The 25034-nt window shown below is 51.8% G+C and overlaps 6 protein-coding genes across 6 annotated transcripts; 3 read left to right on the top strand and 3 right to left on the bottom strand.

The window, feature by feature from the left end:
- Window positions 1-1897: 1897 nt before the first annotated feature.
- Window positions 1898-3340, top strand: PV05_04660 (uncharacterized protein). Its single transcript, XM_013461086.1, has one exon. It carries the CDS (start codon window positions 2677-2679, stop codon window positions 3205-3207), a length of 531 nt encoding a protein of 176 aa, XP_013316540.1. The 5' UTR covers window positions 1898-2676; the 3' UTR covers window positions 3208-3340.
- On the bottom strand, window positions 3213-6928 carry PV05_04659 (uncharacterized protein). The gene has a single exon (XM_013461085.1). The coding sequence runs from the start codon at window positions 6523-6525 to the stop codon at window positions 3628-3630; it is 2898 nt and encodes a 965-aa protein (XP_013316539.1). The 5' UTR covers window positions 6526-6928; the 3' UTR covers window positions 3213-3627.
- A 1229-nt stretch (window positions 6929-8157) lies between these two features.
- On the bottom strand, window positions 8158-8808 carry PV05_04658 (uncharacterized protein; the record flags this gene model as incomplete). The annotated part of the gene is made up of 2 exons (XM_013461084.1): window positions 8158-8445; window positions 8590-8808. The coding sequence occupies 2 exons, from the start codon at window positions 8806-8808 to the stop codon at window positions 8158-8160; spliced, it is 507 nt and encodes a 168-aa protein (XP_013316538.1).
- A 1080-nt stretch (window positions 8809-9888) lies between these two features.
- On the top strand, window positions 9889-11810 carry PV05_04657 (uncharacterized protein; the record flags this gene model as incomplete). Its single annotated transcript, XM_013461083.1, has 4 exons — window positions 9889-10517; window positions 11163-11187; window positions 11236-11511; window positions 11571-11810. The coding sequence occupies 4 exons, from the start codon at window positions 9889-9891 to the stop codon at window positions 11808-11810; spliced, it is 1170 nt and encodes a 389-aa protein (XP_013316537.1).
- A 2310-nt stretch (window positions 11811-14120) lies between these two features.
- On the bottom strand, window positions 14121-22441 carry PV05_04656 (uncharacterized protein; the record flags this gene model as incomplete). Its single annotated transcript, XM_013461082.1, has 2 exons — window positions 14121-21200; window positions 21251-22441. 2 exons carry the CDS (start codon window positions 22439-22441, stop codon window positions 14121-14123), a joined length of 8271 nt encoding a protein of 2756 aa, XP_013316536.1.
- A 1413-nt stretch (window positions 22442-23854) lies between these two features.
- On the top strand, window positions 23855-24953 carry PV05_04655 (uncharacterized protein; the record flags this gene model as incomplete). The annotated part of the gene is made up of 2 exons (XM_013461081.1): window positions 23855-23965; window positions 24015-24953. 2 exons carry the CDS (start codon window positions 23855-23857, stop codon window positions 24951-24953), a joined length of 1050 nt encoding a protein of 349 aa, XP_013316535.1.
- Window positions 24954-25034: the final 81 nt, after the last annotated feature.

The following is a 25034-nucleotide window of genomic DNA, read 5'->3' as shown; positions in this document are numbered from 1 at the left end:
AGATCGAAAATGGTTCCTCCCTACCTCCCGCCCTACCTCCACCCTGCGCAAGGGGCGGCAACGATGCCACTGATAAGTATGGCGCGGTTGCAACTTGCAAGAATATGGTCCCGGAACGGCGGATAGAAGTCAGAGTAGCGCGTCCTGGCTTCACCACTTTCCAGATCATCCCAGATTCACACCATAGGTTGGTTGAGCAGGAAACCTCCTACCTTGCCAGTGCACGTGCATGAAAGTGTTCCCAAAAATAGGAACGTGTTCGAATCTGCACACAGAAAAAGAACGAATGACCTCTTCGAAGGGGGTGAACGACCGAATGCAACAAACACACTATACGTAGTGGCCAAAGGGCGTGCCAGGCGGACGGATGAGCTATTACCCAGATTTTCGATGCGGGCTCGCGGGCTGTTGCTGATTGCGCCGTGAAATATGCGACCACTGTCCAATCTTGGTTGAGGGCGCTGGATGATATACTGTATGGGTGGTTGAACATACCTAGGTAGGCTCCCGCGAGAAGAGCCACTACAGTACAGTACGTGTTGGCTCCTTCGAGGATTTGCTAAGTTAGTTTACAACTTAGCAGAGTGCTAGATGTGGTTGGGCGTTCTTTCTATGTCGGCATGATGCTGGCTTCTGTGTATATATTACGTAGTAGTACATACTTGATGGAGGACCAGGCAGACTGGGCTGGTGCCTGAGTCATGGCCGTCGGCGAGCTATAATTAGAACGACCTAGATTGCTCCGTCCAATGACTCTGGTTGTGGAAAGGTAAATAATAACGCGTTTTATCTGACAAGTACATCCTTTGTGCCTTTCGGATCCTGTTGTGGTCGCGTGGGACACTTCCTGACCCTCGGCGGCTTGTTACTACGTAGGTTAGCGAGGCGTAGGTAGCCTGGCCTGGTCAGTGGTAGCCGGACTGTTGGGATTTGACTTCTGGTTCCTCGCCCTTCGCGGAATCTCTACGAGTACCGTAGCCGTGGAGAAATGGGGGGACATGGTGTCCATATCCAAAAGAAGTCTTTACGTAGTAATCCCGGAGAGGTGCCATTTCGCGAATACTGTTAGGACAAGTACATAGTATGATCAGCATTTCTCGTTTGGACCGGAAATCGCCAACCGTGACTAAATCGGTCCCAAGCCGAGGGATTTTCTTCTCAATAGAATGTTGCCCGGCGCAAGGCAGGCAGACGACAGACACGCCTTTTCCGCGCAGACCTACTTGTAGAGTTTCGCGCACGGGATGAGGCACGTGGGGGAATCTGGGATTGTCCCACCCTAGGCTCACAAGATTTCCCTCGTCGACGGTTGCACTACTGCAGGTCAAGAGGACCTTCCTAGAATGGGTTGCAGATATGAGGCAGGGCGAACTGGCAGACAGATTCGAAGGCGAACCAGGCAGAACCCAATCTGACCACCAAGGTAGGTATATAGATTGGAAATCAACAATGGCCCAGAACTGGATCGATTTTGCTTGGCCCCTTTGCGGAGTACGTAGTATTGCAATCCGGACACAGTGGACTGGCACACGAGTCGATGTCGGATATGGTCGCTTAGGAGCAGTGCCGAAAGACCAAGCTGTAGGACGATCGCCTTGCATGTCGTTATGGTAGACTACGTAGTAATGTTTGCGGGCTGTGACGGGAGACAGGAAAAGGGTGTCCGAAGGGGGGTCATCTGACTCCCAGCGCCGTCTCGACCCTGCCGTGCCTGCTCAGATGTAGGCAGCAAGATAAAATACCTCGTACGTATTATTCTCGCAGCCTTGGGATCGGAATATTGTGGGAGTCCCGGGCCGACAAGCGTCGTCTGGAAAGGGCCTGTCGAGCTGTTAAACGTTTAGTGAGTCCTCTTCCTTGTAAAAGGTTTCCAGCGAGGCGGCACTGGATCAGGGGGGCCGAATACTGGCGTCGACTTTAGTAAACTTCCCTAGCAACACTTTCTCGCTTGTTGTCTCGATGCGGACTGGCCTGTGCGTTTGCAGGGGTCATGATGGGTCCAACAATAATGACACAACTCGGTTGCTGCAGGCAGTCTTTATGAGTCGAAGTCTTATTATTGCTTCAAGTAGAGGCTTTTTCTGGTCCTGTCAACATCAAAGCTATTTCCCCAAAGAGGATAACGATGTAACGCCAATGGTCCAGCATGACTACATCTTGGTGAACCCTGCAATCTTGGGGCACGTCGACTATTCCCGTTCGATGATGCAAATGGCTGTCCTTGTCCACCTAGCGATTTCGGTATAGTACAGGGCACGGTAGTGTCTGTATGCCTGCAGGTTGCTGGGTATAACTACTCCGTAGTATAGCCCCTTTGCCACGTCTAGGACTTTGGAAACAGACATCTGTGTGGCGATTCATCCTTATTACTAGCATCTTTCAAAGAACAGGTGCGTCGTTCATTGGACCATTTGCATTCTTTGATACGTGTCCGACACGACATTCGTACTTTTGCTGTCGTCGGCCAGGCTGTGCCTGTGGAGGACAGGGGACGGTATCAGGCCTGACTTAGTCTCAGGCTTCAGCATTGCAGATATCCGCTTGGTGGAGCGGCATAAAGTCCTTGTAAGGGTTTGAGGCAGGCTCATGGTCGTGGCTTCATAGCTTCTCACAGTCAGTCGACAAGCATTTGTTGCTGATAGACTGCCACGCTTTTACTTGGAGTCTTGCATTGTTATGGACGAGAGTCGATCTGGAAAATCCCCTGCATACGATCAGCCATCAAACGAAGAAGAGCGCCGGAGAACATCTGGTTCTGGGACACCCACCGTGCATCGAAGGTCGTCCGAGAGAAGCTCACACGACAACCGACAGAGAAGTCCTCTCACCTTCGAGCCTGAGATTATCCTAGAAAATTTTGCCTTTGAGGACACAGATCCTTGGAGTGACCGTCGATCCACAAGCCGAAGTCCGCAAAGCACTGGACGGTGGTCGCCTGTAAAGCAAGACAAGGGCAAAGACAAAGAACGAGCAATGAGTAGCGGAGCGGGAGGATCGTTGCAATCTGGCAGGGACACCACGAGCTCTCCCAGGAATGAGCGAAGAGCCGAGCCATCGAGAACGAACAGCGCAACTAACACCAATGTATCCCGACAAGGATCAGAAGGGGCAAGAAGCCAAGGCAATGAGAGAAGCGATCAGCGCACAGGCAGTGGCAGTGGCAGCAATCGATCAAGGCTGGTGTCGGGGGTTTTTGTGAGATATTGATGGACGGGGGTCGCAGAGTCACCCGGATGACATGCTTCATGATACTCCTCTTCGCTTTTATAAGCACGAGATATACCTGTATTCTTAGTCAACTCCTTGCGTAAGAGATATTAATACGATGTATTGCTCTGGATCGACTGAATGATGCATGAAAGGCCGCTGGAATGGCTGTCCTCAAGGATCTGTAGCAGTTCTGCCCAAGGTTCCAACAATTCACACACTATCAGCGCAGGATCTTACATCTCTCAGTAATCTGACAACGGTCCTCCCACAAAACCTCTATGAACCACTGCAGTAGTTGCAGGGCTCCATCGCGCACCCAGCTTGCCTTGGTCTAAATTACGTACGCCTCATCCGAGCCCATTTTCTTGTCCCGCCCAAAATCATGTGTATCGTGTCTGTGGCGGAATCTTCGTGATCTCATTGTGGCGGACTTTGCTGTTGTGTCAAATTCCGCTTCATTTGTGGCATACCTGGCACTGGCACGCGCTGAAGCTGCGGAGGAGAATGCAGTTGCTGTGAGAAAGCGTTACCGGGCACATATCGACTTGGACTGGCACTGCTCGCTGATGGCGATGCCGTTGGTGCATTCGGTTGATATGATTGTGGTGACATAGGTCTGGCCGAGGCTTGCGCGTAGTTCAGAGGTGCCACATTGGTCCAGCCTTGCTGTGATGCTGAGGGGTGAGCCATTGCTTGGTTTCCGTCTTCGAAATAACTGACTCTCTCCGGTTGCGAAGCCTCCATCGGTACTTGGGGTGACGGTTCAGCGATGCGAGGGATGGTACGGGAGCCCAAACGAGCGACGTCAGAGCTCTCTTCCATGGACAGACCACTGTGACGAGCTGCGCGGCGACGGCCAGTAGTGGACTCACGTTTCAACAGGTTCTTCACCTCTTCCACGTCCTCCGATCGTTGCTTGTTCAGAAGAAGCTCTTGATGTTGGTCGAGTGGTTCTGCTGGGTCGACGGCGACGTCACGTTTGGTCAGATGATCCATAGCCGCGGCCTCCTTTGCTTCCACTCCTGTTGACATTCCAAGGTAGTCTGTCTTCCTGGAATCGGTCTTTTCCAGACCCTTCTGGACCCGATTCTGTGGTTTCAAGGGCACCAGTCTGTTCTTGTCTTGGTTCTCGTCAAACTCGTCCTTGTTTTTCTTTGCAATATCATCGGTAATGGCCACCGAATAGGTTGGGTTGGCTCTGTCGCCAGCAGCAGGACCACCACCACCGGGTCCATACAGAGGGATCTTACGCAACGCCAGAGTGAGCGCGCACATAAACTTGCTTCTTCTGGCAGCTCGGACTGATTCGTTGGCCCAATTAGACTTGTGGCGGATCTCGAGTCTCAACTCCATCTTGCTCTGATCAGCTATATCGAGGACTTCGATGTCAATGTCGGGCTGGAAGTCACGAGCATTATCCTTGTCGCGAACGAAATTCGTCATCTCTTTCTTCAGCAGGTCGATATCCTCAAAGGTGGTGTCAAAGGCGACAAAGATGCTAATTTGTTCCCGCATGGCTTTGCTTCGAGAAACGTTGTCGATCCAGTTCGAGTTGAGTACAATATTAGGAACTTGCGTCCGTTTCTGGTCCTTGACGCGCCGGAACACAGTATATAGTAGAGACATACGCTCTACCACATACTGGTTATCGCCGACATCGACTCGGTCGCCCACATCGAAAGGATGCTTGACGAACAGAAAGATGCAAGAGCCAAGGACCTCCTGGGCGGTGACTGAGAAGACGAAGGACATCGAAAGAAGCGCGGTACCTGCTGTTGCAAGAGTCGTCGTAAAGTTCTTGTTGAGCCAAGCAACGAAGATAAAAATGACAGCCACAAACACGACGGTGCACAGTAGGCTATCGAGCACATTGATGGCTTGGTCGACGTCGTGCATGCTGCTGGCAATTGATTGGCGTTCCCGACCAAACTCGGTGACACGAAGTATCATTTCATCCAGTGAGATGTCGCCGTTGGAGTCCACATCCAGAACCTCGAATGCCTCGTGCGCTTCGGCTTCTTGTTCAGACCCGAGCACATCAACGAGGTCGTCAATGCTCAGCGCATCCTTGCCTTCGAGAACAAATGACATCCAAATCCGCTTAGCGAGAGCCTCGGCCGAATGTTTCCTCTCCAGGGCTTGCACAACGACAGAGTGTGCAGCAGTTGGGTTAAAGACTTTCTTCCCTGTGATTTCTTGGGCGACGTTGCCAAAGGCCGACGTGACTTTATCACCCACTCTGGCAACATTTTGGATGAGCCTCATAGGCGTGGCAGACCCAGATCTCTTGTGTCCTTTGAGGAGAAGGCTGCTTCGTTTGCTGGCATCGGCAAGGTCAAGGATATCGGTGATTAAGTAGTCTTCTTCAAGGAATTCTCGCGAATACATTGGGAACATTTTTCGAGAAGCCTGATACAGCAGAGTGAGGAGGTACACGTGCCTCTTGGACTCCTTGATCCTGTCGTCGAATTGCTTCCGGTGATAGCTGATGGAGAGAAGCTGAATGAGGAACTTCTCGCCTAGAAAAACCAATGTTGAAAACAGGGTGGCGAAGAGGATATCCTTGATAATGGACTCCCATGGCTTAAGGCTTGTCTCCCCACGTGCTCTCTGATCCGGATTCAATGTCATGAGTGGAACAAAGGTCGTGAGCGAGGTGACAGCCCAGCCGACTAAGGACAGGGGGATTTCGAGAGCAGCAAGTACGAGAGCGTACTTTCGAGTGCCAGAACTGACCACGCCGCTGAAAAATTGGAAGAGGTAGGGCAGAAATCTGGCCACCAATTTTGACACCCATAGAGACACCCACAGCACTTCGATCCATGTGAAGAACCAAACGATCTTGACTCCTCCGATTCTTGCCTTGGGAGCGACAGAGGCGCCAATTACGATAGGGACGGCGATTGCCAAAGCCAGAGGGGCCACGTATATGAAGTAGCGGGTAAGGACCGAAGCATTGTAAATTTTCTTGTAAAGTCTGCCGACTGCATTGAGAGTGCCATCGTCCTTGGTCTTGTTCTCCATTCCTTGCTCTTTGTATCTTCTTCGTCTACCGCCAGGTCCATTGTGAAGGTGGTGTCCGTGTAGGTGTCCGGTCTTCTCGTCCATCTCTTCAGGCAGATCTGCATCTTGTTCGGCATGGCTTGGGGAGAGGTCTGGACGCCGGGCACCAGTAGCGCTGTTGCTGGTGGCCACACGGGTCATAGGAATATCGATCGTAATGTCGTTGGGGTTGGTCATTTCTCGAGATGTTTTGTGTGTCAGTGGTTGGAATCCGTCTCGGGAGAATCTCTTGTAATGAACTTTTTGTGACATGACCTTTGTGGGTGATGTCACCGGGGGTCAAGGTGTGTGGGCGGTGAAGCCCAAGTGAAATTGGTCTATTCAGCCAAGTGACTCTGTCGACAAACACGGATACTCTGCCAGAGAGGTGTATGCTGGTTGGAATCGAAGCAGTCTCACAGAGTGCTGCAGTCGGGTATGTCAAGCGAATGAACCTGGAAATAAGGAGAATTGACTCGGCAATGTTGTACGACGAAGTGGTCAACGAATGTGGTGGTTGCGTCGAGGAATGAAACAATGAAATCGAAGCAGCCTGTGAACAATGAAGAGCGAGTGTGAATATGTGTGGGAAGCAGAAGGAAATGAATCGTGAATGAAAATGAATAGAAAGAATGAGGTAGTATTGGTTTTCTCGAATGCTCTACCTGTACCCTTACCTCCCCACCTGCACCCTGCTAGATGCGTACATAGTATACCGTGATCGAATTCCCAATGCGTCGGGGTGTGATGATTTTTTCGCAGGTGAAGGAATTGGTTATGACGAGGAGGATCTGGTGGAGTCGTAAAGACTGGAGAAAGAACGCGGGCCCTTTCCACCTTTCTTTGTGGACGAGGGAATAATTAATTCAGGGACACTCGGAGCTTCCTGGCCACTCATTGCCTGCGCTCTGCCTGCGCCTCGTCAACCGACTGGCTCGGTATGCGCGTCAATGGTCCTCTGGCACCTGGAATTGGGGCATACTGGCCCTGGGCACCCACTGGGACAGGGAGCTCACAGGAGTCGCCTAGCAGCTACCGTTTGTGGCACCGGCTATGGCTGGAACTGATACACCTTCTGAAACACGACCGTGCCACCTGCAGCGAGAGACTTGCTCAATGCTCACCCTGACGCCCGAAATATCTTTTGGCTCATGATGGCTCTCAATCCATTGCTAATAGATGGAGACCGCAAGGACAAAATGTTTGTCTGTGCATACCACGCATGCTCAGCTCAATGCAGGTCTCACAAAACCTCAAAGGCAGTGCACACGTCCTCTGTCCTCGGTACATTGCTACGTACTGTGTCGGATCGTCACGGATCGCCCAACAATTTCAGGTCACTGGCGATCGAAGCGATCCCCAAGAGCTCGGTTCCGAGATCCTTGTTCATCATCTTATCCGTGACATTCAGGCGACCTCATGCTTCAGATAATGCTTGTGTGCCGACTGGATATCTCCCAACATCCTCTTCCACATCTTTTCTCTCCGCTAGGGGACGTCTTGTCAGGCGGATCGATCTTCGAGAAGTTTGATTAGACACCCGATACATGGAACCGAACGACGGATGGGTGCAACCATTGGGTTGTCCGATGACTAATTCGACACGTCTGTGTCACTCGCTCTCCGGTTCTTGCAACCTTACAATCACGTCCGTCTTCGACGCTACCAACCTTTTGCCATCAATCTGGAGGCATGGCTAAATCATGCGTCGACCAACTGTGTGGTGGTACCATCACGCATCTGCTAGGGAATGACTGTCCCATCGTTTGCCGCGCCAGTCATGTTTGCACATCGTCATAGTGATGTCGTATTATGTTCTAACTATCATTAGGAACGCATCTGCAATATCATATGTATGTCCTCTCGGTTATTGCTTGTAACATCTAGCATTCTTCACCATTGTCTTCAAGGGATCCCACCAGCCGGCGGCGTGATGTTGAATCCAATGTCCGCACCCCATGCCAGGCTGTTGAATTCGACATACTGCTGCGTGATTTGACTCATCCCATCGACCGTGATCAAGGTCATTCCCCTGACTCGATTCGCACCTGTTCCAATTCCAAGGAACTCCCATTGCCAAACCATCTGGTTACAGCCGTGGACAATGGCGAGTGTGTTTATCTGAGGGATTGGCGGCGTGGACAGGGTGTCATTGATGTAACGTTGCTTGCCATTTTCGACGATTGTACCAAGCTGTGCTATGTCAATATCCATGCCCCATCTCGGTAGGACATGCAAAGCAAGAGTATGGAAAGCGAGTTCGATCAGGCAGGGTGGGCAAAGTGGACAAGATCAACTGCAACAGGGTCTGTATGGGAAAGATGAAGGCAGGCTTACAGCATCGCCCCGAAGCGAATTGATGGAGTCGCCGTACTCGGTGATGTTGTTCGCGAAGAGTCCTTGAGCAGTCATATTGGCCTCGGTGACATTGAGATGCTGCAGGAAGATGGTGGATCGGTCGGCGATGGACTTGGCGTCGGCGTCGGAAAGGCAAGACCAGGCTTGAACAAGGGATGCCCACAGGCCAACACTGGCCGCAGTGGCGAGGAATCTCATCGTAGGTCAATTGAGACTGATACTCAGGTACGAGGGAGATTAGCGGGAAGAGGAGGTGCCAGATTGTCAAAGTGGCCGTGAGGTCACTTATGGTTTGGAAGAATCATCCCTCAAAAGCACCAGCTCTCCCGTCAGTCGAGGGTGCCTGTACCTGATCGGCTACCGGAGTTCCTGGAAACTCATCAGAAACCCATCCCAGCAAGCCCCGTCTGAGACATTCTGAACAAATACTCGCTCGCTAAGGGAGTCTTGATGTCATATATATGCTGCACCTTGCCAGTCACAACGGCGACAGCAACCTTAAAGCCACACCGTGCAGAGGGGTTGGCGGCAGTAGTGTACAGGTTGTCTGCGTGTTGTACCCCGGACCATTGGACACGTGCTTGCAACGACGGGTTTGCGGAGAATTAATCGACATGCAGATGTATGTGAACGAGCGGCATGAGGAGGCTGGAATCCCTGAATGTTCGCATCATCATCTTCTTCAACCGCCCTTCTGATTGGGTGCGTGCGATGCTTCCCATCAAATCGACCGTGATACCGCAGATTTTGGACAAGGGGCCATCACCTTCAGCCGAGGTCGCAACCAATCATTCACCCGTTATGCAATCAAAGATCGCTATCGCTTGACCAACGAGGCGCTGTAGAGACCAAAAGCAGCACCCATCGAGACCGTCTTGGTTTGTCCCCGGAAATATCACATCTTCCCGGGACAATAGTTCGCACAAGCTTCGTTGAAAGCATTGCCTTTGTCCATGTTGGAGACAATGCTTTGCGGGCCCATACCTTCATGCTCGTGGTGTGTCTTTGTCTTCAAACAGGCGGAGTCAAAGAGAAAGACCGAATTCCACATTGGCTTTGACTGACGATGTTGGTCCTTTGTTACCAATGGGTACAATTTGTTGCATTGTCATTCCTTGCCCTAACACTGCTTCCGGCAATCTATGCCAGACGGACTATTTAGGGACCCAATGGTCTGGCAGGTTTGAGATAGTTATCATCCTCGAATAGATATCAGCGTTCAGCTTCTTGGCAAATCGTTCGTAGGTTTTCGACCACTGCCCACAACACCCTTTCAACATGTGCTCGTGCGTGATAATAGTCACTCGTTTGATCTGTGAGCGGTGCGCCGAGCACGATGAGATCACTCTGGTCAAAGGGAACTTCTTCAGAGACAATCCAGAACGGGCAGTCAGTCTCAGCAAGGGATGTTATGATCACCATATGCTGGCGCTCCCACGAAAGAAACAGTTCAGAAACAAGCTGCGACATTATTCAGGCTGTCCGAGCTGTCACCAACGCAAATCTGGGGCCCCACCAAACGGACCGGTCCAGAATGCGGGTAGAAGCTCGCGACCCGAAGCGTCCCCAGCACAGAATCGGTATGGCTCTCGTGAGCAAGAAGTCATAGCCCAGAGCACGCTTGGACCCGGAATTAATGTGCCAGGTAAGTCAGGAGGTGAATCTCAGCGTCGACGAGAGTATATCCGACAGCCTCAGCCCAAAGGTCAGGTTCTCGGAGACCAAGGGATGGTTTTGGCAGGCGAAGAATACCCTGTCCGACGGGCACGTTCTGGAGTCAATCGAGGAGTCAAACGCTCTGATGAAGGACAACAGCGACCTCAATCGTCCCCTGGTCAAGGACGAGCGGCGAAACAGCAGAAGAAGAAGAAGCAAAGATTGGCGAAGATGTTGCAATGGCTCTCACGGTGAGTCCAGGATACGAGAAACTGTTGCTTAGGCTCTTCAGCTAGTCCAGAGCGAGGTACTAACGTATTGTCCGAGTAAGAGTGTGATAGCCACGAATTGGCACGAAGGTAAGCTAGTTTTAAATATCGAATAGACTGTTGAAGAGTTCCCACAAGTGTATCCCATGGATCTGAGATTCATCACGTCCGCAGCAATGTGGCCCCAGGGTTCCTAGGTTTGGGTGTGCACATGTTCGCCAGGCCCAAGTTTCCGGCTCCCTTCGTTTATAATTTCCCCCTTTTTCGGCCATTGTTGCTACCTAAAGGACGTAACTTATTATTACGGATTAGATGCCTATGGCTCATTCAAGGACAAAGGGGGTTGCTATATGTGGCTTCAAGATTCCATTCCAGATGACATCGACTCATTGATGAAAACATCAGGTTTGGAGTCAATGTCATCTATAAGGGTTCTGACGTACGGCTATAATTCACGTCTTAACAACAGCCATTCGTTTCAAACAACAGAGGATCTTGCCAACCGTTTCCGAAGCTCTCTTCGAGCAGTAAGAAAAGTAACTCCTTCCACCCGGCGTGCCGATGAAGTTGGTTAACATGCCACAAGGGAGATCTGAATCAAAGGTACCTGATCCTCATCGGCCACAGTCTATGTGGCTTGGCCATCAAGGAAGTACGTGAGTATCCCAGCAGTCTCCACAAATGTCTAAGCTCTTAATAGGCGATCATACAAATGAGTCAAGGCGATAAAACGGACAAAACAAATGTTGACGCCATCCTTGGATGTCTTTTCTTCGGTGTTCCAAACCGTGGGATGGACATCTCGTCGTTGATCCCTATCGTTGGTGAAATGCCTAATAGTGTTCTTTTGCACGCTCTAGGCAAGGACTCCGAAGTCCTGATGAAGCAGTCATGGGAGTTTCGGGAAGCCCTGCCATCGGAGATCACCAAAATATTCTCCTTTTACGAGACTATGGAGTCCCCAACGGTCATCAAAGTAAGCACGGCGGGGAAGTGGTCGGTTTGCGAAACCAATCCAGGCTAATAATGTTACAGGTCGGCGATGTCTGGAAAATGGAAGGCCCGACAGCGTGCCTGGTCAACCAGGAGTCAGCAACCCATGGGGGGGCGTGGGAAAATCGCAATCGGTTCGTTATAGCCTTGAACCGCAGCCACTCTGAACTGGTCAAGTTTCGGAAGCATGAGGAGGACTACGAAATCGTCCTTGATCGGATCAATGAACTCTTGCAGGAAATGAAAAGAAGGGAGAGCGGAGCTCGCGAGACTGAGGATTAGCCAAGGACGGTAGACTTTCGTTTACTTTCATTTTTCGTCTGCCCAAGTTTCGACGTTTGGATATTCTCTCGTCCAGGACATTGTCCTTCGTTCCAAGTTGCGATTGAAACGGAGGGTTTGGAACAAGTGAAATAGGAAGACAGTGATGAAAGTCCATCCATCCACACCAAGGGCAAAAATCACGGGTATCGCGACGCAGAGGATCGCAAACCCTATGTAGATAGACTGATACCCTGGCTCTTTACCCGAGCGTCCCGTGGCGAGCCCAACTTGGGGTGCAGAGAGCACCGTGGAAAGGAAGATGAAAACGATGATAAGCCACCCGGACGAACGATCGAAAAACGACCCGTAGGTCCTGTAACCCAGACCATATCCACGAAGCAGGTGCTGATGGACGAACTTGGGCGACAATCTGTATATCTGATTGAGCCGTTTCAACTCAACTCGCCAAATGCAAAAGCGTGTGTTGGGCGTGCTCGATAGTATTGGGGTTGATCTGTTGCATAACGTTCCTCACTAAGTCATGCCACCGCACCCACTGCGCACACTCTGAGAGCAACCGAATTTGCTTCGCGATCTCGAGGTCGATCTCATACCGAACGAGCCATATATACGAGAGAAACAGCCCCCACGCGTTCTCGTACAGCGTGACGTCGTCACAATATCTCGCGCCAGGGTACGTTAGCGATGTCGAGGGCGAGCAGGCACCGGTCGCCAGTCCACCAAAGACTACCGTGTGCCTCGTTTAGTCGAGAAAGTTCCAGTTCTTCTAAGAGGTGTCGTCGAATCTAGTCGGCGACTGGGTTGCCAGCGAATTCGATAAGGGCAGAGAGACACTCAAACATGAGTTATCCAAGGTTAAATCACGTATTCATGTCAGCTTTGCAGCCCAATATTGGGAATTTGTGCGCATTTCTTCAACGATATGTACGAGCTTGTGCATCCTGTCTGCGCTTCGTTACTTAGCAGGAAACCATACTGGCCTAGTCAGGCAGAGGTAATCGAAGCCGTGATGTACGAATTCGGAATCGTTGACAAATGGGGTGTTTGCGTCGCCGACAACGCTGATAACAATGACACCTAAGATGCTACAGTGCCTATTGCAATCGCATCGACAGGGAATATACACCATTAAACTCGACCCGGCGCGAAACAACTATCCACCAGCCAATCAGGTGGCGGCAGCGAGAGTCGATTCATGAATCGATTTTTCACCAGAAATTCTATACTAAGACGCTAATCTAAGGCAAGTTTTGAGTTCACCAACCAGTTACCGACGACGACCACTGCTCCTCTCACCCCTGAAGTCAGATCCGCCGCTGAGTCTGCTTCTTCCCGAAGTTCTGGCGGCCCGAGCTGGCTCGACCTGGGCGGCAAACCGGTTCGTCGTTCCCACTGGAACAAGACCTTTCCTCTCGAGACTGCCAAGAACTTCGACAGTCCACCGTTGGCAACGCTGCATGGGGATCGATGGCGCAGACGCACGTAGCTTTCCAATATCCTTTTCCACGATTCGACCCAATAAACTGTTTGCTGGCGACTCCGAAGGAATCCATTCTCTTATTGGCTTGGATTCTGAGAGCGTATCCTCGGGTCGGGTCGCCTTCCACGTGATACCATGTGCAATGTTGGGAGCCTTGTGGGCGGACGATGAGGATCCAGTGTAAAGGGTCATTGGTTGGTCGCCTGTGACAAAAGCCGACGTATATTTCCGGAGTCTGCGACCTGGTACAGATACTTTGAAATAGTGGTTATACACAGAAAAATCGATACTCGGAATGATATGAAAGTATAATCGCAAAGCTGAGGCCATGCAGCATTGGGGGACACATAGCACAAAAAATGGACGCTTCATGCCTGTGTTGAGCGACTCGAAAAGGAATGTTGTAATTTCAGTGCAAGGGCCTTGTGCTGCTTGTGGGAAGTCAGGCCCGAGATACCAGGTACTCAGTAGCAGCTGGGTGGCAACGAGGCTGGAGGTTCCGGGAGACCGTAGGGAACGGAAGGTGAACCGAGGGTGAGGTACCTGTAGTTATGTTCATTAGCGCCTTGGCACTTGTCTACACACGACGTCTCCCGATCGAGACTTGATTTTGATCGTCCACTATCGTCCTGGCATGAACCATCATTACCATCACAGAATCGTGTCACTACTCCCCTATAGCATCGGATGACAAGATTTCCCTCACTCTACGAGCTGCCTTGTGCAGTTCGACAACGAACCTTTCTGTTTGGCCGACCTCGCCGAGGCCGCTGAATTTTACTCTGCAAGCAAAGTCAGGAGCTGGAATTCCTCATGCAAGGTGCAACTCACCTATCAGCATCAACCTCAAAATGCAGCCAAATCGAGTCATCGTCCCGTTGAACGCAGCCATTCTCTGCCATATGCGTCTTGAAGCAACTGCTCATGATCTTTCTTGGGCGGGAGCGCATATACGCCGGATCTTTGTACAATTCCGGATCTTCTTCGCCATCCTTGCTGATCTCTCGGAGTAGAGAGAGGAAACGATCGGAACCCCCCGATCTGGTAACGGCTAGGATGTTCCCTGCATGCCTTCGAGCTGCTTCGGTGAACTTCCGCTTGCAGACAGACAACGGCTCTCTACCATCTGTTACGGCCTGCACAAAATCTGCAACTTCTACGGTAACGACTTGATTGATCTCGACTCGGCCTTTGTGGAAGATTGTCTGTAAGACGGTCTCCCAGCATGATGGCAAATACCCGAAGAAGTATCGAGAAGCCAGTTGGACGATAAGCTGGTAGCCGCTGTTGGGAGCCACTTTGTGCTCCCTCATGAAAGTCGAACCCAAGTCAAATGACGTGAAAAAATGACGCCGTATGGCGATCGTCTTGTGGTACCATGTCATCACACGATGCACATTGGAGTCAAATCCATCAAACCCAGTATGCTCGACTTTTTCGACTGACATGCCGTGGCCGTTTCTCTTGACGGTGCTCGGCTCATGATTCTGTATGGCGGCGGCTATTGCCAAGTTGATGTCCGCTACGGTTGGCGCATCGAGACCTGTGTGATCGGCCAACATGCCGGAAACACCATTTGAACATACGATATACTCGACGCTTTTATCAAACCATCGATTTGATCCGTCTCCGAAGTGGATCTGGCGTGCTCGCTCTTCCGCAGTTTCCGGGGAGCCGTCGTCCAAACAAATGATGAAAGCGGAAGCCTGAATTGTGCGCATGTAATTCGCATTCTGGTTGCTGTTCTCGACGAAGGCCTGATAGTTTCTAGCCCAAGAAGTCCGATGCTCGCCCGACAGTATACCAAGCCAATCAATGTCTGTTGAGCCAGACTTCAAGATTTTTGTGAAGGTGGCTTCAAGCGAAGCAAACGTGTTGCCGACAGGCAGGCCACCGTAATCAACTCGATATATGTGTCCCTTTCTCAGAACCACGAAGAAGTCGTTCGCTGGGTGGCGTGCGAAAGCGTCCAGTCCTGTTTTCGGTTGCCGACAAGCATTGAACAAGTTCTTGTACAGATCCATGCATAACGGTTGCTCGTTCATATGTCGTGGCTTGATGACGCCGTTATCCAGGTTTCTCTTGTATTCAATCAGCGTGGATGCAATCAGTGCTGCGCGGTCTGCTTGCGTATGCTGCACTTGGCTCTGCGGATGTGTGAAGAAGAACAGCATGTACGGTGCTAATGGGCCCTTGCGCGACAGGTACTGGTTGTTCAGGAACAGATCGTGGTACCAGTTCTCCGGATCATCCGCTTTCATTCCCTCCATTCGCTCATAGAGGCGGACGCCCAACCCCCCTTCTGCTTGAAAATCTTGAGCCAGGCGCTGGGTACGCCCGTATTCTTCGTTCGAAGCAAAGGGTCGCACACCGGACAGGTGCTTCTCCACTAAGTCACTGAGCTTCGGTAACGGCAAAGGAGGTGGCAATGGCTGAGCTTCGACTTCAAGTGGAAGACCGTTCTCATGAGCGGGCGGGCATGGAGAAGCCCTCAGCTTGTGCCCATTCATGACCGCGGTACCATTGTTGGCGATCTCATGATTAATGAGCTTCGAGCGCAGGATGATAAGATTTATGAGATCATGCAGGCTTGACGCATCCAGAATTTCCGTGGTCTGCATTGGCGCTTGCAGTGTGCGCACAACCCAATTCTTAAACTCTATCGCCAACAGCGAGTCCAATCCAATGTCTGCAATGGGAGAGTCGAGGCGTATGTCTTCGCAATCAACAGCACAGAAGGTGGCAAGCTGCTCGCACACCGCTCCCTCGACCAGCTTCCTTACTGCTCCAGGGTTGTTGTTTAAAGCCAAGCTTTCGTTCAACGTGGAGAGCTGTGGGCCGTTTGAGCCAGAGCCTGACGTTGCCGCGACTTGTGGGAGGTCACTGAAGATGGCATTGCTTTCGTCTGGCTGGATTTGTCCGCGTCGAATCATGACAAGTTCCAGCGGTCTGGCGCTCCCCTCCGCAGTACTCAGACAATACTCGAGCAACGCAGCGAGTTCCTGGGGTAGTCTTGAGGTGCCCTGGGCGGACGGAAGCAGGTTGTCCTCGAACGAGTCGGCTATGAAGGGTACCCGCAGCACATGCTCCCGCATCTGGTGTCGTGGGAGACCATCCAACCTCACATTTGTGGGGCACAAATGCTGCATTGATCTCACGGCCGCCCCTGAAGTCAGTGGATGCTGCGATATCGTGATCATGAAGTCCAGAGCCTGACTTGCTCCGGCTTGCTGAACAAAAGGACTGCAGTGCTGCGTGTCGAACCTATTCATTGGGCCCTGACCATCTGCATTCAGCGTTGTTGGCTCAATGTTTATTATACCCGCCAACCTCCCACGATATGACACAAGTGCTGCTTCCGCTTGCACGTGGTCTCCGACGTCGATCTGAAGCCATTCGCAACAGGGACTCAAGTCCTGCTCGCAACCCAATATTTTGGTTTGCCGGCCTTGATCGCCATTGTTGTAAACGATGCTTATGATCTTTGCTGCACCACAGTCTGCAAGAAAACCACAAAGACTCCTGTTGATCATGTCAGTGCCACCAATGACAGCGTAGCACGCGTTGGGTCTGAGAGTCCCCACTACTGATGGCGACGATAAGACTTGCCGGACAGCAACATTTTCTTCCACAGTCAAGATCACTTTGCCAACGCATTGCTGGGTATTGACAAGTCTGAAGGCCTTCTCAAGTTCCGTAACAGGTAGGGAGATCGTACTAGGCTTCGTGATCGAGCCTGATTTGTACATCGCCATTGCCTTCATGAAAGCATCTCGCAACTTCATAGGCTTCTTTGTCTTCAAAGACTCCATGCTGAGGGAAGAGTACAGAATGTCCTTATCGAGGTGTGGCAACGAGAACTGATCCCCAGACAATCCAGCGTCGACGATGACTGCTGGATCTGCTAGAAACGGCTTGATTGCATCAACAAGGTCTCTGGAAGCGCAATTCAGGACGACGTCGATACCTCGTCCACCTAATTGGTGCTCAAGATGCTCCCGGAAAGCCCATGTCCTGTGCAAGGCTATGCAATGTTGACTCAAACCCTGCGCCTCGGTCAGCAGATGTGCTTCTTGCTGGCTTGCTACAGTGGCAAGGATATCGGCCTCAAGGTTTTGAGCAATGGATATAGCCGCTTGTCCCACAGCTCCAGCGCCACCGAGTATGAGGATGCAGTGCGACTTCTCTAGTTGGGCGATATTCATCAGGGCGTGATATGCGATCACGAAGGCCTGCGGAACAGCTGCGCCTTGCTCGAAAGATATAGAATCCTCGATTGGTTGCACGAACTCATGATGCACTTTGGCGGTGTTAGCGAATGGCGGTGCTCCCAACCCACAGACGCGGTCGCCGAATTTGTATTGTAACTGGAGATCAGCTCCAACCTCGACGACTACTCCCGCAAATTCTCCTGTCATTGAGTTTGAAGGGCTCGCTCGTCCCATGGCAACTGCGACGTGGCTGGTATTGACAGCATGTGCGTATATCTTGACTTTAAGCTCGTCAGGTGCGGGAGGACTCTCCGCGGTTTTGTTCGGCACGAAACGTGCGCTGCTCAACAGGCCGGGAACTCTGAAGTCTAATGTCAAAGCATGCTCGCCATGCAGCTTGCCCACCTCTTCAAGCTCCTCTCCAAAGCTCGCTCTGATTCTGCGCGTGGACGCATCGTGCTGGCGCAGCCTTGGGACCAGCAACCTCCCCTCTCGATATTCGTACCTATAATCTCTAGCGATTTGATCTTCTGGCCTGAGAAGTGACCTGTGGATCACCTCTAACATTGTCTCGGCGAAAGCCTCAGCGCTTGTGATCGGATCAGCGTATCTCAGCAACACAAGATTTGCACCTTGCCGTTGCAGCATATTAGGTGCCAATGGCTGCGGTACCTGATTTGTATCCTGGGAGATGTCACACCATAAGACGTGTTGACTCCGAGTGCCGTTCATCAATACTCTTGATGCCAATTGCTCAGGTGCGACTTCGTCCGTCACGATTACTTGAACCGAGTCTTCGCCTGGACCCCGGACTCCCAGCTCCAAAAGGGGGACTTGTACTTCGGCATGTTGGCGCAGCAGTTCGGTGGCGTTCGCAAGAATCCCACGTATCTGCTCATTCTGAACTAACAGCAAAAGCTGCAGTTTTTGCCCCAGCTGCTGCTGATGGACTGCAGCTGCCGTCCCTGCTGGGACCCAGTCGATGCTGCAGCTTATGGCTGTCGTTGTTTTGTGACGAGGCGCGGAGGAAACTCCTTCACCGATGCTCCGAAACTCTTCGCCCTTCAGACATCCAACCTCGATCAATTGCCCATTCTCGCCTTCTTGCAAGATTGAGACATCCGCGCGTCCGGACTTGTGACCGCTTCCTTTCAACTCGCACACCACTGTGATGCTATCGTTGGGCTTGTTCAGTATGTTGGCTGCGATCGAGCCTTCTTTGATTGAAGTCAGCATCACTGGACCTTCGCAGCAAAAGCGATGGTACAATGGCAAAGCAATGTGCATGAAAGCATCAAAGGTCGCTGGATGGATCACATGCGGTTGCATGAATTGCGAAGGCATGCACTCTGCAATATCAGGCACTACAACCTCGCCAAAGGCCATCCATTGGCCTATCTTCAGGCTCTCGATGATGGAGAACTTGTCGCCATAATCAACCCCATTTCTACGCAGGCACTCATAGAGTTCGGAAGTCGGCATCTGCTGCGTGCATTTCTCTGTGGCTGCACGCATCTGGCGCGCGATACGGCTTGATATCCAGTCCTGATCAGCAAGAACTGGTTCCGACGCATGCTCATATCCAACAAGGCCGTGGCAGTTGTCATTCCAGGTGTCATCGGCTGCATGCGACGTCACGCGGAAGTGGTACCATATTATACCAAGTCTCCCAACAACCTCTTCGCTTGGCCTCAGGCTGATCAACAATTCAACAGTTGCTGGTGGATCAGGCATCACGATCGACTTCGTGAAGTACACGTCTTTGAAGTGATATCGGTAAATTTCGCGTACCTCCTTGGAGCCATCGGTCACTTGCTTGAGTCCTTGAATTGCATGCACAAGGAAAGCAGAACCCGGGTAGAGAGCAAAGCCGTCAATCATGTGCTGCCTAAGCCACGGCATTTCGTCCACGCTTAGTATCAGACGAAAGACCGGTTCGATGTTTGTGGTCCCGGGGAGGCGGAGGCCCAGCAAATCGTGAGGGGCTGGCTTCCTGTGGCGGTATTCCCTGCTGAGTCGAGACTCGTGCCAGTGTACCTTTGTATGGTCCCACGAATACGCAGGGAGATCATTGATCATTTCAAATCCCCGAGGCTGTCCATCGTGGTACAAAGTAATCACCTTGCATAGGTCCACAGAAACACCCTGCTCCCAGAGTCGGCCGCCGAGCTCAAGTATTGCCTGCGAAGCATCACGGTTCCGTACGAGCGACGGCGAGTAGGTCCATTTATTTGACTCGGTGGCTGTGGTCATGAACTGGCGGAGAGGACCTTCCAAAGCGCTGTGGGGTCCGACCTCGATGAATGATAGATTTGTGTTGCCTCCCCCATATACTGACACGAGTCGCTCGAGACCTTCAGAGAAACGCACTTTCGAAACCAGATTGTCGACCCAATATGACGGACCTGGGGCCCCGTGATACGCGTCACCAGTCGTTGAAGAAAAGAATTTTGTTGCTCGGATTGGCTTTGTTGCACTTAGCCCGTGAAGGGAATCCTCGAACCTGTCGGCTATTAAGAGCATGTGGTGCGAGTGATATGCGACGTCCACTTTGAGGCGTCGGTTAAATACGGCGTCTTGGTCCAGAAGCAACTTTAGGTCAACAACCGCCTTTTCGTCGCCAGAGATTGTCACACTTGACGGGCTGTTGACGCAGGCGACGACAATCTTACCAGAGACAATACTGTCAAGATACTTGGAGACGGCTTGCTCGCCTAAGCCGACTGCCAGCATGGCGCCCTTCCCGTTGATGACCCCTCGACACCATTGAGCGACAAAGGCTTTGCGATATGAGATTTTTAGAGCAGCCTCTTGGTCAATCATGCCAGCGGCAAAAGCAGCAGTAACCTCCCCACTTGAGTGGCCGAGTACGGCTGCTGGCTGTACGCCTATTCGATCCAATAGAGTCACTAGAGCAATCTGAATGGCCGTCGTCGCAGGCTGCGAAATATGACTGGTGTTGATCCGAGACTCGGATTCTGGCTTCAGAAGCTCTTCTATGAGGTTCCATGAAGCACCTAGGCTGTGCAGAACCTCTTGCGACTTATGGAGCGAGGAAGTGAAAACCTCGCTCAGCCCAAGGAGCTCTCTGCCCATAGTGGCATACTGCGCGCCCTGGCCTGTGAACAACAACACCACTTCCGACTTTTGGGGAGCCTTGTTTAGACGGACGCTGCTGAGCCCGAATGCCACCTCTGCTGATGTCGTCCCAACAATACTTGCTCGCCAGCTGAAGACCGAACGCCTCGTGATTAGGGTCCTTGACAACCGACTGAGCGCACGGGCTTGGTTTTCTTTCGTTTTAATCCAAGCGCGCAAACCCTCAATGCTGGCTTTCAGGGACTCCTTGGATTTCGCTGAAATTACAAAGAGGTGCGGTCCGTCGCCGTCGTTTGCAGGGAAGTCATACTTGAAGTCTCGAGGTTGCATCAATTCATGCTGCTGGTATTCGGCCTTTGTTCCATTTGTGTCACGGAGGCTTACTTTCTGCTCCGGCTTGTGGTCATGGAAGCCGTTGCCCTTTGCGAAACCATTCAGATGGGTACAAGGTGCCATAACACCACGGCTCTCTGGATCGAGCGCTACTGTCGAATAGCCCTCCAGGATGAGGTGTGCATTTGTGCCTCCGAACCCGAAGCTGTTTATGCTAGCTCGACGTGGTACATTAGACGGCCAGTCAGACGCAGTCCGCGGAATCTGTTCATACTGTCAATCAGAGGACTTTCAACATGGCAAGAAGGAAATACCATAATTGTACCATCCGCCACCACCTCGGCGACCTCTGCTTTGAGCGTCCGCAACGCCGCAACTGGCGGTATGCGACCTCTTTCCAACGACAAGACTGCGCTGATCAGGCCGGATAAGCCACTCGTGCTTTCTGAATGGCCAAGATTGGCTTTAACCGAGCCCACTATGAGCGGCTCACGTCTGCTCAATCCGTCGCCAATGAAGACGTCGCGGATTGACTTGATTTCTGCAGAATCGCCAGCGGCTGTCCCTGTGCCATGCATCTCCACATATCCAACATCCTGAGGGTCGAGGTCGACTTGTTTGTACAATGCACTCGCCAGATCACGCTGTGCGCCAGCGTTTGGAGACAATATTCCATTCGTCTTGCCGTCTTGCCCGATGCCGGAATTTAGAATTACGGCTCGGATTGCGTCGCCGTCACGGCGGGCATCCTCGAGCCTCTTCAGAACCACCACAGCGACTCCTTCAGCTCGACCGTAACCGGCTCCGCGGCTATCAAAGGGATAGCAGCGGCCATTCTCATTCACCATATGGAGATTGCTCATTGCTATTGTCATGTCGGGGCTGAGCAAAATGTTTGCTCCACCAACCAATGCCATATTTGCCTCGCCCAGACGAAGCGCCTGACAAGCAAGATGAACCCCAACCATGCCGCCAGAACAGCCCGTGTCGATCGTCATAGAGGGACCTCTGAAATCAAAGACATACGAGACCCTGCCACAGGCTGTTGCATCTCCACACCCGGTCAAGTGGTGCTTCGGGATTTGGCTTGGGTCTTTGTATATCTGTCTGTCATAGTCCCTACTAACCAGCGCAATATAAACGCCAGTCTGAGATCCTCGCACATCCTCGACGGGCATCCCGGCATTCTCTAAAGCCTCATACGACACCTCTAACAGCAGTCGCTGTTGTGGATCCATTGCAGCTGCTTCCGCGTCCGATATGGCGAAGAACTTCGCATCGAAATTCGAGATATCCTGTTTGAGGAAGAACCCACCCCGAGCATTGTGTGTCCCTCTTGCCTCTGGACTAGGGTGATAGAATGCTCTCCAGTTATACCGACTCTCGGGGACGTCTGTCCAGACTTGCTCGCCGTTGACCAGAATTTCCCACAATTTGTCCACATTGTCCGCACCTCCTGGCAAACGGAAGCTGAAGCCCACGACGGCAATGGGTTCTGGTTTCATCTTTACGACGCTGCTTCCGCAAGGTCACGCATGTATTGGCTTTGCAGAACGGAACGAATTCACCAACGTTCGACGTATAACTTCATAAACCACATACAAGTCTGCTAATGTACATCCACAAGGTAAATGACCACCAGCGTAGCTGGGCCAGGAAGCTGACCACGAGGACTATGTCCCACGGCTCAAGGTAAGGTCAGCTCTTCTCTGTTCCCAAATTCCCTATCTCTTTGGCGCTTGGTTTCTCTGAGCATTCACGGCAGTCCAGCTGCCGGTTGTTTGATTGTTCTTTTCCGGCTGAATATCGCACCACATCTGGCACCTGCATTCTGCAATAGCGGCTGTGATCAAATCCGCGTCCCTTCAACAAAAGATGCTATTAGCTTCATCCGCACCAGCTTGAGTAAAGCCTCCTGAGGGCCTCGACTTCCTCGAAGATCGTCTTAGGACGCCCAAGAGTGGAGTTCAGCTCCATCTCAATGCCAGGCTAATATCTTCCAGACCAAGCATGAATCCCTTCTTAGTGTAAGTGCGTATTAAGTCTACTAGCGAGGATACCGGAAGTCAACGTGGCATGGGCGGGCTGCATTCAGATGTTTACAAGCGTCTTACAAATATGGGTGTCTGACGAAAGATTACCAGACCCGTGACGGTGCTGGAGATACTGACTCAGTCCACGGGGTTGTGCTTGCGCTGCAGACGACCATCTAACCTCTGCTTCTGTGCGATCCACTAAGTCGGGTGTTAGCCGTACATCATCGTCTTCGTCAACGCCCTCTCTGGCAAGACTTGTACCTCCGCGTTGCATGTTCACGAAGGCGAAGCTTCAGGTTCCCGAAGCTGTCCCAGGCGAGACAGCGTCCCCATTTTTGGACCCCATACTCTCTCCGCACGTACTCGTATCCCGGACTGAGGCTCCTCAACGGCGGCATGCAGTTCTCGAATAACCCTATCGAACAACTAGCGGTGACGACCAGCTGTTTCCAAGATGCAGACTCTCGTCTGATTTTAGCCTGAATCTGGATATCCCTGTTCGGCCTCTCAAATTTGACATCAAGTGCCGTTTCTGGCAAGGTGATTCTCGAACCTTGTCATCGATGGTCTTCATGGGAGTGTGCCGAAAATCAGCCACCACTAACTATGGTGTGACACAGTGTCATGTCCGGGTAGTGAAGCATAGGCTTATTGCCAACGCTCCAACGGCTAACCTCAGTCCAGCGGACCCAGCATTGGGGCTGAAAATGAGCCCAACCGACCTTCACTCGGCAGATATGCGATTGCAACGACGAGCTTTCGTCCAGTATATCTGCTCAAAGCCACTAGAGTACGGGGACTTCTTCAGTTTTCTCGTAGCGACGGAGCTCGAAATTCAACTTATCGATTATTGCGGAGTGGAAAGATTCTCGCACATTCAACATGAGCAGAACGTACCAGGTCGTGAAATTCAAGACCATCGATGGCCTTTGGTTGAGAGGTAGGATCTATCCGGCAGCCCAACGCGGGCCCGCCGTCATCCTCAATCCTGGGGTGAGTCTCCTCACCTACGGAGCTGGCAATGAGCCTAACAGCGAGGTAGTACAACGGCGTTGTGGTCAATTTTGCGCCAGGCGTGCCCGAAGAGTTCCAGAAAGCAGGCGTCACGGCTTTCATCTATGATCCACGCAATACAGGCAGAAGCGGTGGTTTCCCACGCAACGATATTGACCCATTCAAGCAAGCGGAGGACTACTCTGATGCATTCACGTTCCTCAGTCAACAGCCGATCGTGAACGCCGAGCAGATTGTTTATTTTGGCATCTCGCTCTCAGCTGGCATCGCCTTGGCAGCTGCTGCGATTGACCGAAGGGCGGCGGCGGTCATAGCCGTTGCGCCAGTCTTTGAGTTCACGCCGATCACACCGGCAGATGCTCAGAGACTGAAGTTCAAGTTGATGAAGGACCGAGAGTCGCAGGTCAATCATGGAACTCCGCCTTACATTCTGCCGATTCTGGAGTCTGTGGCATTCCTGCCATTCAATTCTCATATCAGCATCACCGACGAGGAGCGGCGCAAGGAGGAAGATGAATACCATCGTCATCTGGCCGATTGCTGGAAAGAGGAAGACTCCGAGCAAGTCGCCTATGATCCGACACTTACGCACAACGCGTATGGAACAAGCTTACAATCCTATCACCGCATGTTCTTGTGGGAATCCATCCCGCTGGCTATGATCAAGCAGATCAGCCCGATGCCGTTGTTCATGCTGACTCCCGAACTCGATCAGATCTCCCCCATGGCCCGGCAGACGGAGGTTTTTGACTCACTGCAGGGACCTAAGCGCCAAATGATTGCACCCGGCAGAGAGCATCTTTACATCCTTAACGGGCCAGATATGCCTACCTTGGTGAAGTGGCAGTGCGACTTCGTTTGGCAGGTCGTCAGAGGTCGCTTTAAGAGCGCAACTTCATGTGAGACAGTACCGGAGAAGATGGCATCCAGTGTTTCGGTCAGCGAACCTCAAGCCGTCAGCAACTGACCGGTGGGCACGATTTTGTACTCACTAATGCACACTTTCACAGAGAGATGAGTACCTTGAAGAGAGACGGAGCCATCAGGA

The sequence above is a fragment of the Exophiala xenobiotica genome (assembly GCF_000835505.1).
Source record: "Exophiala xenobiotica strain CBS 118157 unplaced genomic scaffold supercont1.3, whole genome shotgun sequence".
NCBI lineage: Eukaryota > Fungi > Ascomycota > Eurotiomycetes > Chaetothyriales > Herpotrichiellaceae > Exophiala > Exophiala xenobiotica.
Note: the sequence above shows the minus strand (reverse complement) of the source record. Positions and strands in the feature narration are given on the sequence as shown.

Bases quoted from the DNA above. Each gene is read 5' to 3' on its own strand.
- PV05_04660 (XM_013461086.1), top strand. From the start codon at position 2,677: ATGGACGAGAGTCGATCTGGAAAATCCCCTGCATACGATCAGCCATCA.
- PV05_04659 (XM_013461085.1), bottom strand. From the start codon at position 6,525: ATGTCACAAAAAGTTCATTACAAGAGATTCTCCCGAGACGGATTCCAA.